The following is a 14,945-nucleotide window of genomic DNA, read 5'->3' as shown; positions in this document are numbered from 1 at the left end:
GCAGTTTGCAAGCCTGTATAAATACAGGGAGATACATTTTTTTAAAAATCAGATTTTGTTTTTTGTTTTGTTTTTAATTTTTCTGGGGGGAAATGTGGGTGAGCATTAACTGAAGTTCATTAGGGCTGCTTCAAGATGAGAAATGTATTGAGCTTTCTGTAAATAAACAAGTAAAATATTACTTGTAAGTAAATAAAAATATTTTTTCTTTCTAGATCTTTCTTTAAAGTCTTGTAAAGCTTGGTCAGTCCCCATAAGAGTGTCATTATAAGAAGTGGGTTCTAATACTAAAAAGTTTGGGGAACCATTGTTCTAATCTAAACCATGGTGGAGGGGGGTATGTTCGTTGCTCAATGTCTATGAAGAAATTTACAGAAACATTTTCCCTTTCAACTACTGGGTAAACAGCCTTTTGACTACTGGGTAAACAATTAGGGTGCATTTGACAATAAGCACTTCAAATTTCAGGACTCCAGCTCATTGGGAAGTACAACTTTTCAACACTCCCGCTGGAAAACTGGACAGAATTGAGCCCTAATAGGGGTGTTTGAAAACAATGTTATTTACCTTATTCAGAAGTAAATCCATTGTGTTTAGTAAGACTTAGGCTGCAATCCTAACCACACTTTTCTGAGAATAAGCCCCACCAAACAAAATAGAACTTACTTCTGAGTAGACCTGGTTAGGATTATGCCCTTAGGCTGTAAACCTATCTTACTCACCAGAAACAAATGCCCCTACTGAGTAGCAATTACATTTCCAGCACAATCCTATCTTGCACTGGAACAGGCAGACCAGGTGGCCTGCACTGTTTCCAGTGCAGGACTGGAGCCAGAAGTGGCTCAGCCAGGGGTAAGGGGTAAACTCTTCCCCTTACCTCAGGGTAAGCTACCACAGCCCCAATAGGTCTCCTTGGACCTGTGCCATCTCAGGAGGTGCCACAAGTCTGAGGAGAAAGGAGCGGCTTGGAGCCACTCCGCACTGCTCAAGGAATGGAGTTGGGATCTGGCATAACTGCTGGGTTCCAGCCCTGCTTTCCACACCCCACCCGCCCCCTGGAACGCCCTCCCCCCTCCTTTCCCAAATCCCTGCGTTGGCCAAGCTCAGCCAACACAACCTTCCCTTCCCAGGTCAGCACAGAGGCCGGACGCAGCCTCCATGGGCCAGCACGTCCCTGCACTGGCCCAGCCGACTCATAAGGAGGCTCAAACATGCTTTACGGCACATTTGCAACCCTCCTGTGACCTATCACAGGGTTAGGATTGCGCCCTTCCTCACATTTGAGAAACATACCTTGTCTAGTCAACACTGTTATTGGAATTCCTGGGTCACTCAGTTTTATGAAAGGTCCATATTCATTGTCAATTCCTTCTCTTGCCAGCAATATATTTTTGGTGCATACATTTCCATGTACTAAATTTTTGTCCTCCTGTATTTGACAGAACGTTATAAAATTACTTTGTTGCAGCACTGTTCAAATGTGTTGAAAGCATTTTGAATAATCTGAAAATTACAACTTAAAATCACAGGTCAAACACAGTTCACAAAAAGATCAGCTGCTCTGGAGAAACTGTCTTTTCCTGTGCTATTCAGCACTGAAGAAGCATAATCCACTCACAGAATGGTTTTGCAATGGAAAAAGGATTAACTTATTAGCTAAAATGATCTTCACCTGCCTGATGCCCAATGGCAGAAGTCAAGGAACATACCCCAAATCACCATCTAAACAAAGTCACAGTTATATGCATACATCCCAAATGCAATTTAATTATAAAAATGAATTTGTTTTGCTGCCACTTACAGGCATTCATCCAAGTACAAGTAGACCAACAGAAAGAATTGCAATTGGCAACAAATTACTGACTTACCAGATAACTTAATGCACTTGCCAATTGTTTTGCTACTTTGAATTTCCATGGAGTTGTAAGCACATCACTCTTTCGGTGCATAAAGAGATCTAGAGGTCCAAATTCAACAAACTCTTCCACCATAATGTCTGCAAAATGCAAGAAAAATAGTGAATGCAGTAGAAAAAGAACAAGTTGTTAAATCCTTAATGAACTGCTTATTAGAGAATGGAAGCACCCCGAAGGAATCTTTTAGGATGATTGGATTTGAAACATATGGCTGAGAATCATATGGCTTTACACTAATTGACTATCTTACAGCAGGGCTCCACAAATTTGCTTAGGATGTAGAAGTCAGCCAAAAATGCGGGAGCTAGACAAATTTTTTCAGCTTTTAGGGTTTTATGCTTTAATGCCAGCCAACAAAAGTGTCATCTACCATTAATCATATAAATTAGAGTTTACATATAAACAAGCACTAAAAAGCACATTTCCAACCATGTGATTTCCAGTTGAAAAGTCACACTCAAAACAGTTCACTTACTTTCTACATCACGTACACAAACACCATGAAGAAGGACGATATGTTTGTGCGAAATTTGTCTCATCATGCTTGCCGTCTCAAAAAATGCCTGTTAAACATACAGACATTCCAGTGGTTAACAAAGCAAATTTTATAGTATTTTTATTCCACCTTCCACAAAAGTCTCAAAGCAACATACAATCTATAAAAGGCTGAAATAACCATCAAGGCTTAGTGATAACCAATGTTCCAAAAATATCTGTAATGTCATTCGTGTAGAACACCTATATTGGTCTACATTACTATGAGCAAATGAGCAAAATACCCTTGACAAATCCTAATCTAATCCTATTCCATGATTAGTTCTTGTGTAATATTTTGCAGTCATAGATTCTTCAAGGAATACTTGTGGCTAGAGACATGTGAAAATGTTTCATGTAAAGCAGGCTATTAAAGACAGCGCGAAGAATCCGGTGAAATCTGGCTGAATACTTGGTTGGCTGCAGGTAATGCATCAGTCTACAACCAAGCTATGTGCATGTTCAAGTTCCCTAAAGGCACAGTTTGTTCATCAACAGTTACACAGAAAAGACAATTTCACACACTGTATTAGCAGGTACATGCTACAGATTCCATGGCACTTAAGTGCTAAGATTTGAAACAGAAGTGCCTGTTTAAATTAAGACACATTCAGTGTGTCTACATTTGTTTTCCTTCAATAAATTCTTCTACATTCCTAGCTTCGTGAACCCCAAGCACATTGCCAGCAGGAACTAAAGATCCAGTGACAAACCTGGAAGACTTGGCTTCTAAGCTCAGCTTCTGTGAATCTGGAATAATTGTGACCAACGCAACTGGGCTCCTATGACATTTGAGAGGAAATGTAGTTTGGGGGATGGGAATGACAAAACCATACTTTCTCTCCAGATAGATGTTCTATCAATACTTATGTGAGTAAAGACCCAAATTATAATGTGGGATAATCTTCACCACAACCACTTGGAGAGGCAGCTTTACAACCTCTCCAAGTGGTTAACCCTGAAAACATCTGCGGGTAAAGCTACAAAGGAATAGTAAAAAGTCTCCTACTTAGTTAAACATGCAAACAATCCTAACTGCATATCAGGGTCAATAAAGGGAAGGCCTCCTGGTCGAGATGGGTGATTTCCCACCAAGCGAGGAATTCTTCTTGGCAGCTGATTTGATGAGGAAGAAAGTCAAGAGTGTTACAGCAAGACAGCTCCCACTTATATATAACTGTATTGCAGTGCTCCAGACACGAACAATGTAATTATTCTAAGATTCCCCAGGCTTAACAGCAGTGGCTACCAAACTAGGGGTTGCAACCCAAACAAGAGTCACAAAGGTGTTCTTGAGGGTCATGGGAAAGTCTTTTTAATTATTATTAACATGTACTACTTCCATGGGTCACCAAACTGAGAGAAAAAATGTATTTAGGGTCATGGTCAAAAAAGTTTGGGTTACATTACTCTACAAGTTTGTGAGAGCCCTACAACCTAGTGATGCCCTTCAAGGAGTATTGCCTTTTGGAGAGTCCCATTTATTCTGCAATATTAGAAGTGCAGTTTATTTATTTATCACATTTTTATACTGCCCTTCCTCCAAAGAGTTCAGGGTGGTGTACATGGCTGCTGCCTTTTTCCTCACAACAACCCTGTGAGGTAGGTGAGGCTGAGAGAAAGTGACTGGCCCAAGGTCACCCAGGGTGCTTCATGGCTAAGGGGGGATTTGAACCTGGATCTTCCAAACTACTACACCACCCTGGCTCTCACAGTTCACAGTTCTCACATTTCAGGCAGACGTCTCTCCTCCCACCTAATGGTAGCAAACAGAAAATGGGAAGTCCCATACTGAAACACTTCCTCCTCTCTAGAAGAGAAAGGGAATGGTGCTTTTCATGTCTCCAGTAACTACATACACTACAAAAGAGATCTGGGAAGTCCCAGACCTAACTTGACTGTAGGAGTCAGTTCTAATGCAAAGGGATCCCATTCATACATATAACATATGGGCACTTCACTCCCTTAATTTTCAAGTGGACTTGCAAACTGATGTAGCTTCAGAACCATTTGGATAAATTGTCACCTAAATTATATAGTTACATGTTCCAGTATCAAAGAGGTCTATAAACAATGAGCAGTTTAGATTGATTACTTTGCATGCCAAAAATCAATAAAATAATCAGCAACTGAAGCAAAGAGAAACCTACTAGAGAAATGTCTTTGTGGCTGGGGTCCAAGACTTTAAGAAGAACTTTCATCTCCTTTTCAGCCTGATAACTTTCATCATCCTTATAGTTAAGAATTCCAGAATAAATCTGTGTCCTTGTTCCTCTCCCAAGGTGTTCACCCTAATAAACAATTTAAATCCAGTTGTGATAAGTAACACTTAAGTAAGTAAGAAAGGAATAGAAAAGTAAGGAATAGGAAAGTAAGCTTTCCTATTTGTTTTAGCAACACACAAGCATGATTAGTCACCACAAAAAAAAACAATTTAATGAACACGCCTCTTCGCTTAGAGTTTCCATTATGAAGCTTTTAGCTTCATTTTTTATGAAGTATTATTGTTATTTTATTCAATATCGATAGGAAACTAGAGATATTTTGTCTGCATTACCATCATACAATTGCAACAGGACAATTGGAAATTCTGTCTCATGAATAATTGGTTCCTAATTTCCATTAAGAGGATATCACTGTGGTTATTTCAAATACTAGACAGCAATTTGTCTGTTGGATGGCCAAGTGACTTGACAAAACAGCTTTTGTACTAGTCATTTATACTAAAGCGTATACTGAGGCATGAGGATAGTTACAAATTTCAGGAAGATCACTCTGCAGATCATCCTGAGTGGTGTATTTTTCGGTACCAAAGCAACCTTAAAATAATGTTATTCTTCCAAAATGATATGAATATTTCACAAAAAAAGCAACATGTTGAAGAAAGATTTTTACATTTCACAACTACTTACTTGGATTATTTCTTCTTTAAGGATTCGATAGAAGCTTAGCTGACCTAGAGGGCAGACTGGCTGCCATTCTTGGGATTTCTTTGTAGCCACTAACAAGTTGGAGATTTCTGGAAAGAAGGAAGTGCTCTTTGATATGGTTCAATTAAAAAAATGTGCCTCTTAACCTCTTGCAAGATTTGTGAAGGCTGTTAGCAAACTTCACAAGAACTGCCAGCACCGGAATAATGCCAATGGAAATAAAGACAGGTCAAGTGTAATCCTCAGTATAGCTCTAGTCTAAGCGCAGCTGGTACAGTGTAGAAGAGGGCTGAGTCTGGGTTTGACTGTGGGAGATGCAGTGCAAAATAATTTACCCACTCAACTTTGTTGGAAGACTAATATGATACCTCAAGCTTCTGAAAACAAAGTCAGGATGCAAGAGAAAGAAGGTGAATTGAACAGTTCACAACAATCACAGGACACTACCTGATATTTCCCTCTAGAAACTGCTGCTAAACTGATATAGGCATTACACAACAGAATGTCTAATGGACTACTTCACTAAAGCACTGCACACATTAGCATTTACTTCCTACAATGCACATGCAAAAAGCATTAATTCTTACATTCATAGCCTGACCTTTCTTTGGAGGACGTCATTTAGCCTCACAACAACCTATTAAGTACATTGGCCTGACAAATTGCAAACTGTCCAAATTGCAAGCATGCCCAGGGAAGCTTAGTGGGCAGGAGGTTCACAAAACAGAGGACTTTGAAGCACAAGCTATTCACTGCATTGGTTATTAACACCACCTAATTAACATCTCTGCATTCCAAGAACATTTTTAATCAATTCAATTTCAAAAACTTTTATTAGGCATTGGCAGACAGACAGACAAAACAACATTTTTAATTGAAGGGCCTAAAAGGAGAAAGCTCTAAATATTTCATAACTTGTTCAAAGTGTATTACTGTTAACTGAACAACATGAGCATCAAATTGCACTGTGTATCCTATTCACAATTAGCAAAGCCAATGTTCTTCTTTGCTAGGGACTCTATTTTTATTAGAGTCCCTAGCAAAGAAGAACATTATCTGCCATTATCTGCCATTTTGCTGGCAGAATGGGCAGCAAAATGGCAGATGCGCTTCAATGTCAGTAAGTGTAAAGTCATGCACATTGGGGCAAAAAATCAAAACTTTAGATACAGGCTGATGGGTTCTGAGCTGTCTGTGACAGATCAGGAGAGAGATCTTGGGGTGGTGGTGGACAGGTCAATGAAAGTGTCGACCCAATGTGCGGCGGCAGTGAAGAAGGCCAATTCTATGCTTGGGATCATTAGGAAGGGTATTGAGAACAAAACGGCTAGTATTATAATGCCGTTGTACAAATCGATGGTAAGGCCACACCTGGAGTATTGTGTCCAGTTCTGGTCGCCGCATCGCAAAAAAGACACAGTGGAAATGGAAAAGGTGCAAAAGAGAGCGACTAAGATGATTACGGGGCTGGGGCACCTTCCTTATGAGGAAAGGCTACGGCGTTTGGGCCTCTTCAGCCTAGAAAAGAGACGCTTGAGGGGGGACATGATTGAGACATACAAAATTATGCAGGGGATGGACAGAGTGGATAGGGAGATGCTCTTTACACTCTCACATAATACCAGAACCAGGGGACATCCACTAAAATTGAGTGTTGGGCGGGTTAGGACACACAAAAGAAAATATTTCTTTACTCAGCGTGTGGTCGGTCTGTGGAACTCCTTGCCACAGGATGTGGTGCTGGCGTCTAGCCTAGACGCCTTTAAAAGGGGATTGGACGAGTTTCTGGAGGAAAAATCCATTATGGGGTACAAGCCATGATGTGTATGCGCAACCTCCTGATTTTAGGAATGGGTTAAGTCAGAATGCCAGATGTAGGGGAGGGCACCAGGATGAGGTCTCTTGTTATCTGGTGTGCTCCCTGGGGCATTTGGTGGGCCGCTGTGAGATACAGGAAGCTGGACTAGATGGGCCTATGGCCTGATCCAGTGGGGCTGTTCTTATGTTCTTATTACACTTGCATCCATGTTTCTTTCACGATGCTCAGAGGGCTTCAGGCCCATTCAGGCACTGACCAGAATGAGCCCTGCTTATACTTTGAAGGGAAAAGAATGCTACCCCATTGTACTTTACCTGGGCCCTAGAGAAGAGTGTAATCTTGAGTGATGAAGAATGATAATTGAAGTACCCTGTAATGTGAAGTGCCAGGCAGAAGCACTCCATATGTACAACTGAAATAATTTCATTTACTCCTAGCCCAATTACTATAATACATACTACAACCTTTCTTTGTTACCTAGATTGACTATTTGCTGGCCTTTGACCTTCCCAAGCTTCATATCATAATTTTTTTTTCTAAAAATAAACCATAAAGTACTCCTAACAAGTCAATAATTTCATTTTTGGTGTTGCCCACAACTGCAGGAGAAAACAACCAAAAGAAAAAGAAAAATGAAACCCAAAAGGCATCAGTTCTTCTTCAGCTGCTCAAAAAAAGGGATACTTGCAGGAAGAATGAGTAAGCCATGCTAGTTCTGATGCTTTTTACCAGAAATACAGAGCAAAGTGGGGATTAGAAGGATACTCTCCAGTTGTGGGCACCTGTAGCAGATGTTCAGCTAGCTAAAACTGGGAGACAAATTTTCTACACACAGTGCCTCTTGGAGGCAAAATATGTGTATAAAAGGATACGTACTGAACAAGTATTGGATCCAATCCTATCCAACTTTCCAGCACAGCCATGCCAGTGGGGCATGTACTGCACCCTGTGGCGATGGTGGAGCAGTCACAGAGGCCTCTTCAAGGTAAGGGAGCATTTGTTCCTTTAGCTCGGGGCTGCATTACTGCTGGAAAGTTGGAAAGGACTGGGTCCTTAGGATGCAATCCTAACTGCCTTTCCAGCAGCAAGATTAGGGCAATGCAGCTCCGAGGTAAGGGAACAAACATTCTCCCACCTTGAGGGGGCCTCTGTGACAGCCACCCAACTGCAAGATGCAGCACATGCCCCATTAACACAGCTATGTCAGTGCGGGAAAGTTGGTTAGGATTTGGGTCTTAGTCTAGCTTCCCAGTTCTTTATGGGGAGGGCCATATTTCAGTGGTAGAACACATTCTTTCTATAAACTCTCCACATCTCCAAGTAGGGCTGGGAAAGACCCCTACCAAGCACTGGAGAGCCAGTGTTTGTTTGCGTTGACCTTACTAACCTAGATAGGCCAAGGGTCTGACTCAGTACAAGGTAGCATCCAATATTTTTAGAATTAGCAAATCACTCTCAAAAGATGCCTTATATCATCATTTAGAACATGCATACATTATACTAAAATGAAACTGTAAATCTTAGACTTGCAGTGCAAAATCCTATTAAAACCATGCAATATATATCTATGCTAAAAGGTGTTAAAGTCCTTTACAGAATACTACCTTAGATGCAAATACTACCTCTTGGCTTTGGTTGACAGCACCTCCGGAGTTGGAAGACTATGTTGTCTGTTCTAAGAATCTGTCCTTTCAAATGATCCATCAGTTCTTTCAGAGATGGAAAGATCATATCAGATCCATGTAAAAGACACCCATCTTTCTTCATTTCGATCTGGAAGTTCTTGTATTGTTTGGCTGGATTTATTGTCTGCTACAGAGTAAGAGGAGGGAATGAAATCATTCTTAACTGAATCAAGTAAAAATGAAGAAGACAAATAACTAGAAATAAAATGTATTCCTAAAGAGATTCCAGTGAATGCAATGAAACTGGACAGATTGGTTTAGCAAGCATTTGTAAGCATTTGCAAAAGCATTTTGATCATATTCTGGGACACAATAAAGCTCTGAATGCAAGAAAAAGTAAACCATGTGTCATGCATAATGATCATACACACATCAATTTTGCTGCAGTATTTACAACAAAATACATATGTTTGCAATCAACACCTTTGCACAGTTTAAATGCTTGTGTTGCACATGGGGTACTAATGCAGAAAATTCAGTACTTCTGAATCAACCCCCAAGCTCCTAAAAGGGTGGGGTAAAGCAAGATGTTTGCACACATGTATGCATCTTCCCTCAACTGTGTGTGCCAAATTCTTGGTAGCAATAGCCTTGCCATCCATATAAGTTGTACCAGTGAAAGTGCCATGTCAGTCACAGAAGTCTAACAGCAGAGGATTTCAGATCTGCTCAGTATCAAATAAGCAAATAAATACCTATGCTACATGTCTCACAGAGTTTAGCAGTAAGAGACAAATCATAGCATAGCACATGTTATCTGTGGTGCTGTTTTCTTGCTAATTGAAGTTTTTTTAATGCCATACAATTAAATAAAAAAACAAACTTCAATTAGCAAGAAAAGCACACCACAGATAACATGTGCTATGTTTATGCTTTGTCTCTTACTACTAAGCCCTGTGAATTTCCAGCTCTAATATCAAAAGTAGGTGACAGAGCCTGTAGTCTCCAAACTTGTCACCTGCAGCTCCAGGAAATGCCAGCAGACATCCCCAGATTGCAGGCACTTGGTAGATAAGCAAGAGGAAAGGAGACAGAACATTTGTATTAGATTATCATAAAATCTAAAGTCATCTATGGTAGGACTACTATTTCTTAACTAACCTCCTAGGAAAATATGATGTTACATAAAATAGAGGACAGATGTGCAACCTTTACAGATAGAAACTTTGTGCATGCACCTGACAAAAATCAAATCCACCATACCTGTGAGTATTCACTACAAGTCACTGTCAAAAGGATATTATTGAAGTCCGTACAGCTCCACCTCAGTACATACATTCCTTCTTCATTGCCTTCCTGCTTCAGCTTGTTGATAGCATACTCTGTGCTGAAAGTTTTTAGAAATATTCAGCAATTATTCAATATCTTCTTGAAAGCAAATCTAGTACATAAAAGTCTTGCTGGATCAAGCCAAAGGCCCATCTAGTCCAGCACTCTGTTTCCAGTGGCTCATTGGCTGCCCCTGGGGAACTCAGAAGAGAAAGGCATACTTCTCCCCCTCCATTGCTCCCTTTAACTGGTATTTAAAGGAACCACTGAACCTGAAATTCGTGTATAGCTATCATAACTAGTAGTCACTGATAAGAGCTGACCTCCATGAACTTGACTAACCTTTTAAAAATCATACAATTTAGTGGCCAACATCAGATTATGTGGCAAAGAATAAAAGAACTAAGCATAATGGGAGACCACAAGAGAGAGAAAGGAAAAAATGGGATGCAGAAAGACGGGGCTGAAAGGAAGAAACTGCAATAAACAAGATGGGAAAGGAGGCCAGTAGTGGCAAGGAGGTGGCAAGGGGATAATGATAACAAGTGAGAGCGAGAAGTAAGTGAGAACAGTGAACACAGGAGGAAAAGGGGAAGGAAGGAAAGAAGGTGAAAGGAACTTGGAGTGGAGAGACAAAAGCAAAGTTCATGGGGATAGGGGAATGTAAAATAGTCTCAACTAGAGCCCAGGCTGAAGCACCAGCACACCTGCAGGTGGTAGCCTGGGTCTGCAGGTGATCCAAAACATGCAGTGAAAGACCTCTGCCATTGGGGAACCCAGTCTCCTGCTGAGCCAGAGGGTAGGCTGGGCTTTCTGCTACTCCCACCACCCATGGCCAGGTGTTGAAGCTACCAATGGGCCACAAAACTAACTGGACTAAGAGGTGACTGTGGTCTCTGTGTGTGCGTCTCTGTGTGTGTTTATTCCCCCTGTTTAAGCAAGGAGTAAAGGCAAGCACGAGGACCTGGGGAAATTTCTCTCCCTCTCCCCACTTCCTCAGTCTTGTCTTGCTTTCCTGCAAGAACATGTTTGCAAGTTTTGTGTCCTGCTGATTGCGTGCACCCCATCACCTACTCCCAAGACAAAAGAGGTGGGTAAAAGGAGATTTTCCAGAGGCAGATGTGTGAGTGCATTTGTTCATTCCCCCTGTATAAATGAGAGAGAAGGACAGGAGGCACACACTAGGACTCTGCAGAAATCTCTCTCCCTCTTCCCCCCCCCATGTGCCCCAGAGACAGGGCAGCAGAACGATCTACACTTTTTTTTTTTTGTAAAAATTTTTCACCTTGTAGGCAAGTATCTATGGTACTTTTAAAACATGGAATAGTTCAATTTGGTTTTAGCTAAAGACAGTCAAAAGTAAAAATTGCAAAAACACACTTGGGAGTTATTTACATAAAGATAACTGTCTCTTTAGAAAAACAGTGTCTAAAGGATATTAACTGACCAGATTGGACCGTGGCAACCATTTTTAATGTTGTGCTGTATCAAGGGTGGTGCAATGTCTGTACAGAGATAATGGTGAGCATCTGCAGTGAGTCTGAAGTATCCATCTATCAGAGCAGCAAATGACAAAGCTTCCTCATGTGATGAGAGTTTAAATTCCTGAAGTAGAAAAGTTTACCAAAAGTTATCCCTCTTAACACAAAATACAGCAGTAGACAACCCAAGAACCCATTCTTGTTTACACATTCTCCAGAATTTGATTTATAAAATGTATATCTTATCCTGCCTTCACTATCAGCATTTGATAAAACTACATTAGAAAAACAAGAAAACCAGATTATTAAACTGGCAAACACATACTAAAAACAAAAATAAGTCTACAGTTCAAATGACAAGGGGTCTTGAAAGATTTCTTGAAATAGCCAAGCCTTATGACCATTTCCATAGGTTGGAAATGCTGGAAATAAAATAAATTTATTCTACAACCTCGGGGTGATGACAGAAAATGAGCTGCTCCTTCACACAGTTCTTGCTCTTTTTAATGAAGGAGTTTCAGGTAGGATTGCTCCCTCTTAAATGGTTTCAGGAAGGATTGCTCCTTACAACATAATTGTAGGGAAACTTAAGAATCCACAGATCTTAACAAGCAAGCAGATGAATATGTGAGACAGACTATTTGAGATATTTGGATGCCAGGCCATTAAAAACTTTAAAAGGTCTAAACTCTTCCAAGGCATGGTTAAAGTGAAGTAAGAACTCTAATCCATGCTACTGAATGAGGGCATAGAACCATAATGAAAGCATTACTAATTGTGCACGGATACAAAACTTGTTTATGGTACCTAGAGCACTCACCATCCTTTTGTTATCTTGCTTGTAAATGCAGACCAAGGATTCCTTGAGCACAATGTGAGTAATCTCAGGAAAATAACAAAAACTGATCCATTCCTCTCTCTCATTTTTTCCTCCATTTTTCTTGATTTTGCTTTCTAACTTTTTTCTCTTTACTTTATGTTTTTCTTTTTCACTCTGCGTAACCTGTTAAAATACAAACATGCCAACCAAGACAAAGATGTAAACCATCAGTTCTGGAAGGAAGCAAAGGATTATGTGGGTGTGGGAATGCATGTGGTCAAGCAGAGCACGCGCGAACACACACCTCAAAACACAGATAGATAAAATCAAAATTGAATTAATGGTTCAATGCTGTTAGCACATGAACATATCATAGAAGTGTTTTAGTTGTACCAGTGAATTATATATGCCTTCTGCATAGATTAGCTATCCAAGCAAAGTGCAAATGAACATGAAGATACAAGAAGGTCTGTGCATTCTGAATAGTTCATATTCCCCTCATGTTCAAGATCTTCAAATCCATGGAAAAGCAAGTTCAAAACTGCCATCCTTAGACAGAACTCTGGCCTTCATTGGTTGAAAACATCTTTCAGAAAGGACTGGTTCTGATCATAAATACAAAGCAGCTAGGAATTTTTCATCCTAGAGCAGGGGTGCCCAAACCCCGGCCCTGGGGCCACTTGTGGCCCTCAAGGACTTCCAATGCGGCCCTCAGGGAGCTCCCAGTCTCCAATGAGCCTTTGGCCCTCCGGAGACTTGCTGGGGCCCGCATGACCCGACACAACTGCTCTCAGCATGAGGGCAACTGTTTGACCTCTCGCGTGAGCTGTTGGATGAGGACTCCCTCCACTGCTTGCTGTTTCACATCTGTGATGCAGTAGCAGCAGCAAAGGCCACTCTTGCTTTGTGCAAGGCCTTTTATAGGCCTTGAGCTATTGCAAGACCTTCATTCATTCATATAAGTTCATCTTTAATATATTCCTTTATGTAAATTTATTCAAATTTGAAATGTAAATTAATTATTTTCTTCCCTGGCCCCCGACACAGTGTCAGAGAGATGATGTGGCCCTCCTGCCAAAAACTTTGGACACCCCTGTCCTAGAGAAAGCATTGGTTGGTAGCAGCTTTCATGATCTTGGAGGTGGGAAGCTGATCGACAAGACCCCCAGATGCTACCACTGGGCAAATGTTGCTTCTGAAACACAGTCAGTTCAGTGTAAATATATACAGCAAGAGCTTATGATCTAAAGCAGTGACCTCCAAACTGCAGGACTGCTGTGTCTGAAAAAAGTCTTCTTCCAGAAAATAGAGCTTTCTGTTCTGCACTGCAGTGTCTTATCTTCCCAGCTGATCTCTGCAAGCAGTTGTTTCCTCCCTGAAATCGGGATGCAGAGCCTGCTGGAGCTACAGACAGCGAAAGTGGCTGCGTGGCGCAACTTGCTGCAAAGACTGGCTTGAAAGATAAGATGCTGCAGTGAGGAACGGAAAGCACCACACTGCCAGGGGAAGACTTTTTGTGGGTGGTGGATCCAGCCCGCAGGTTTGGTGCCCACTGATCCAAGTTTTGTAATGTACAGAAGTAAATGAAGCAGCTCTAAAGAGTAAAATCTGGAAATATAGTTTTGTTTTTTAAAAGGAGAGACAGGAAGCTTCTGAAATCATGGTTACTCTCCCTCATGTTTCCAAATTCTATTAAGATCCTACACAGGGCAAAAAAGAACACATTAAATTATATCACCAGAGCTGACATTTCTAAATTAAAATTTCAGAAAAGCACTGTCTTAAAAAAGTAATCTCTCAATTTGCCTAAAGCAAATCTGTTGGGGGGGGGGAGAGAAGGAGAGAGAGAGAAACAACAAACACTTACATGTGGTCTGAGCCTCCACTGAATTCCATGATTGCCTGTAACCATCACTTCAAAATGTGGAACAATTTCAGAGTCACCGAGGTTAAAGTTTTTCTCATTCTCTGATGAAATTTGCAAAGAGGTCGTGTCAAATATTTCTGCTCCATAATGCTTTGTTAAGGTTTCCATCGTTGACAAGTATTTTACCTTCAGATCATGAGGAGAAACACTGCTATCATAAATGGTCTTCTTGTTAAATTCTTTAAGGAAATCCTTGAAAACATTGTTTATCCGTATTCTGATTAAGATATTCTTCTGTTTAATGGCCTTATTCAGAGTTTCAGGAATATACCGTCTGTAGCTAAAGAGGGAGGAGCAAGGAAAAGAAGAGAAAAATATTTTTATCAATATTCTCTTTTCTTTACATAATTTTTTTTCAGTTAAATCAAGATATAAACCAAAAATGCTTCAAAAGAAAATAATAATAATGAAAATGTAGTGGACAAAGATATAAATAGAAAGGAAAGAACATTTGAGTGCAAGGTGCCCTGCATTACAATGCATAAAATGTAGTATGCTCGATAAGCTTTTCCTGAGATATGGTGTCCATTTTCTGTCCATACTTTTTCTAACAATTTAGTACTG

At 40.5% G+C, this 14,945-nt stretch overlaps 1 protein-coding gene across 2 annotated transcripts in view; it reads right to left on the bottom strand.

The window, feature by feature from the left end:
• The window catches only part of JAK1 (Janus kinase 1), a 76,493-nt gene that overhangs the window by 14,855 nt on the left and 46,693 nt on the right, over positions 1 to 14,945 (bottom strand). The window contains exons 7-16 of one of the 2 annotated variants that reach the window (XM_066622858.1): positions 14,322 to 14,661; positions 12,455 to 12,637; positions 11,601 to 11,758; positions 10,088 to 10,211; positions 8,822 to 9,011; positions 5,363 to 5,469; positions 4,601 to 4,741; positions 2,392 to 2,479; positions 1,869 to 1,996; positions 1,294 to 1,429 (exon numbers count right to left, since the gene is read on the bottom strand). In XM_066622858.1, coding sequence (XP_066478955.1) covers positions 1,294 to 1,429; positions 1,869 to 1,996; positions 2,392 to 2,479; positions 4,601 to 4,741; positions 5,363 to 5,469; positions 8,822 to 9,011; positions 10,088 to 10,211; positions 11,601 to 11,758; positions 12,455 to 12,637; positions 14,322 to 14,661 — 1,595 coding nt within the window. The remainder of the gene's footprint in view (positions 1 to 1,293; positions 1,430 to 1,868; positions 1,997 to 2,391; positions 2,480 to 4,600; positions 4,742 to 5,362; positions 5,470 to 8,821; positions 9,012 to 10,087; positions 10,212 to 11,600; positions 11,759 to 12,454; positions 12,638 to 14,321; positions 14,662 to 14,945) is intronic. The other variant, XM_066622859.1, reaches the window with a different exon arrangement.

Source organism: Tiliqua scincoides, chromosome 4, assembly GCF_035046505.1.
Source record: "Tiliqua scincoides isolate rTilSci1 chromosome 4, rTilSci1.hap2, whole genome shotgun sequence".
Lineage (NCBI taxonomy): Eukaryota > Metazoa > Chordata > Lepidosauria > Squamata > Scincidae > Tiliqua > Tiliqua scincoides.
Note: the sequence above shows the minus strand (reverse complement) of the source record. Positions and strands in the feature narration are given on the sequence as shown.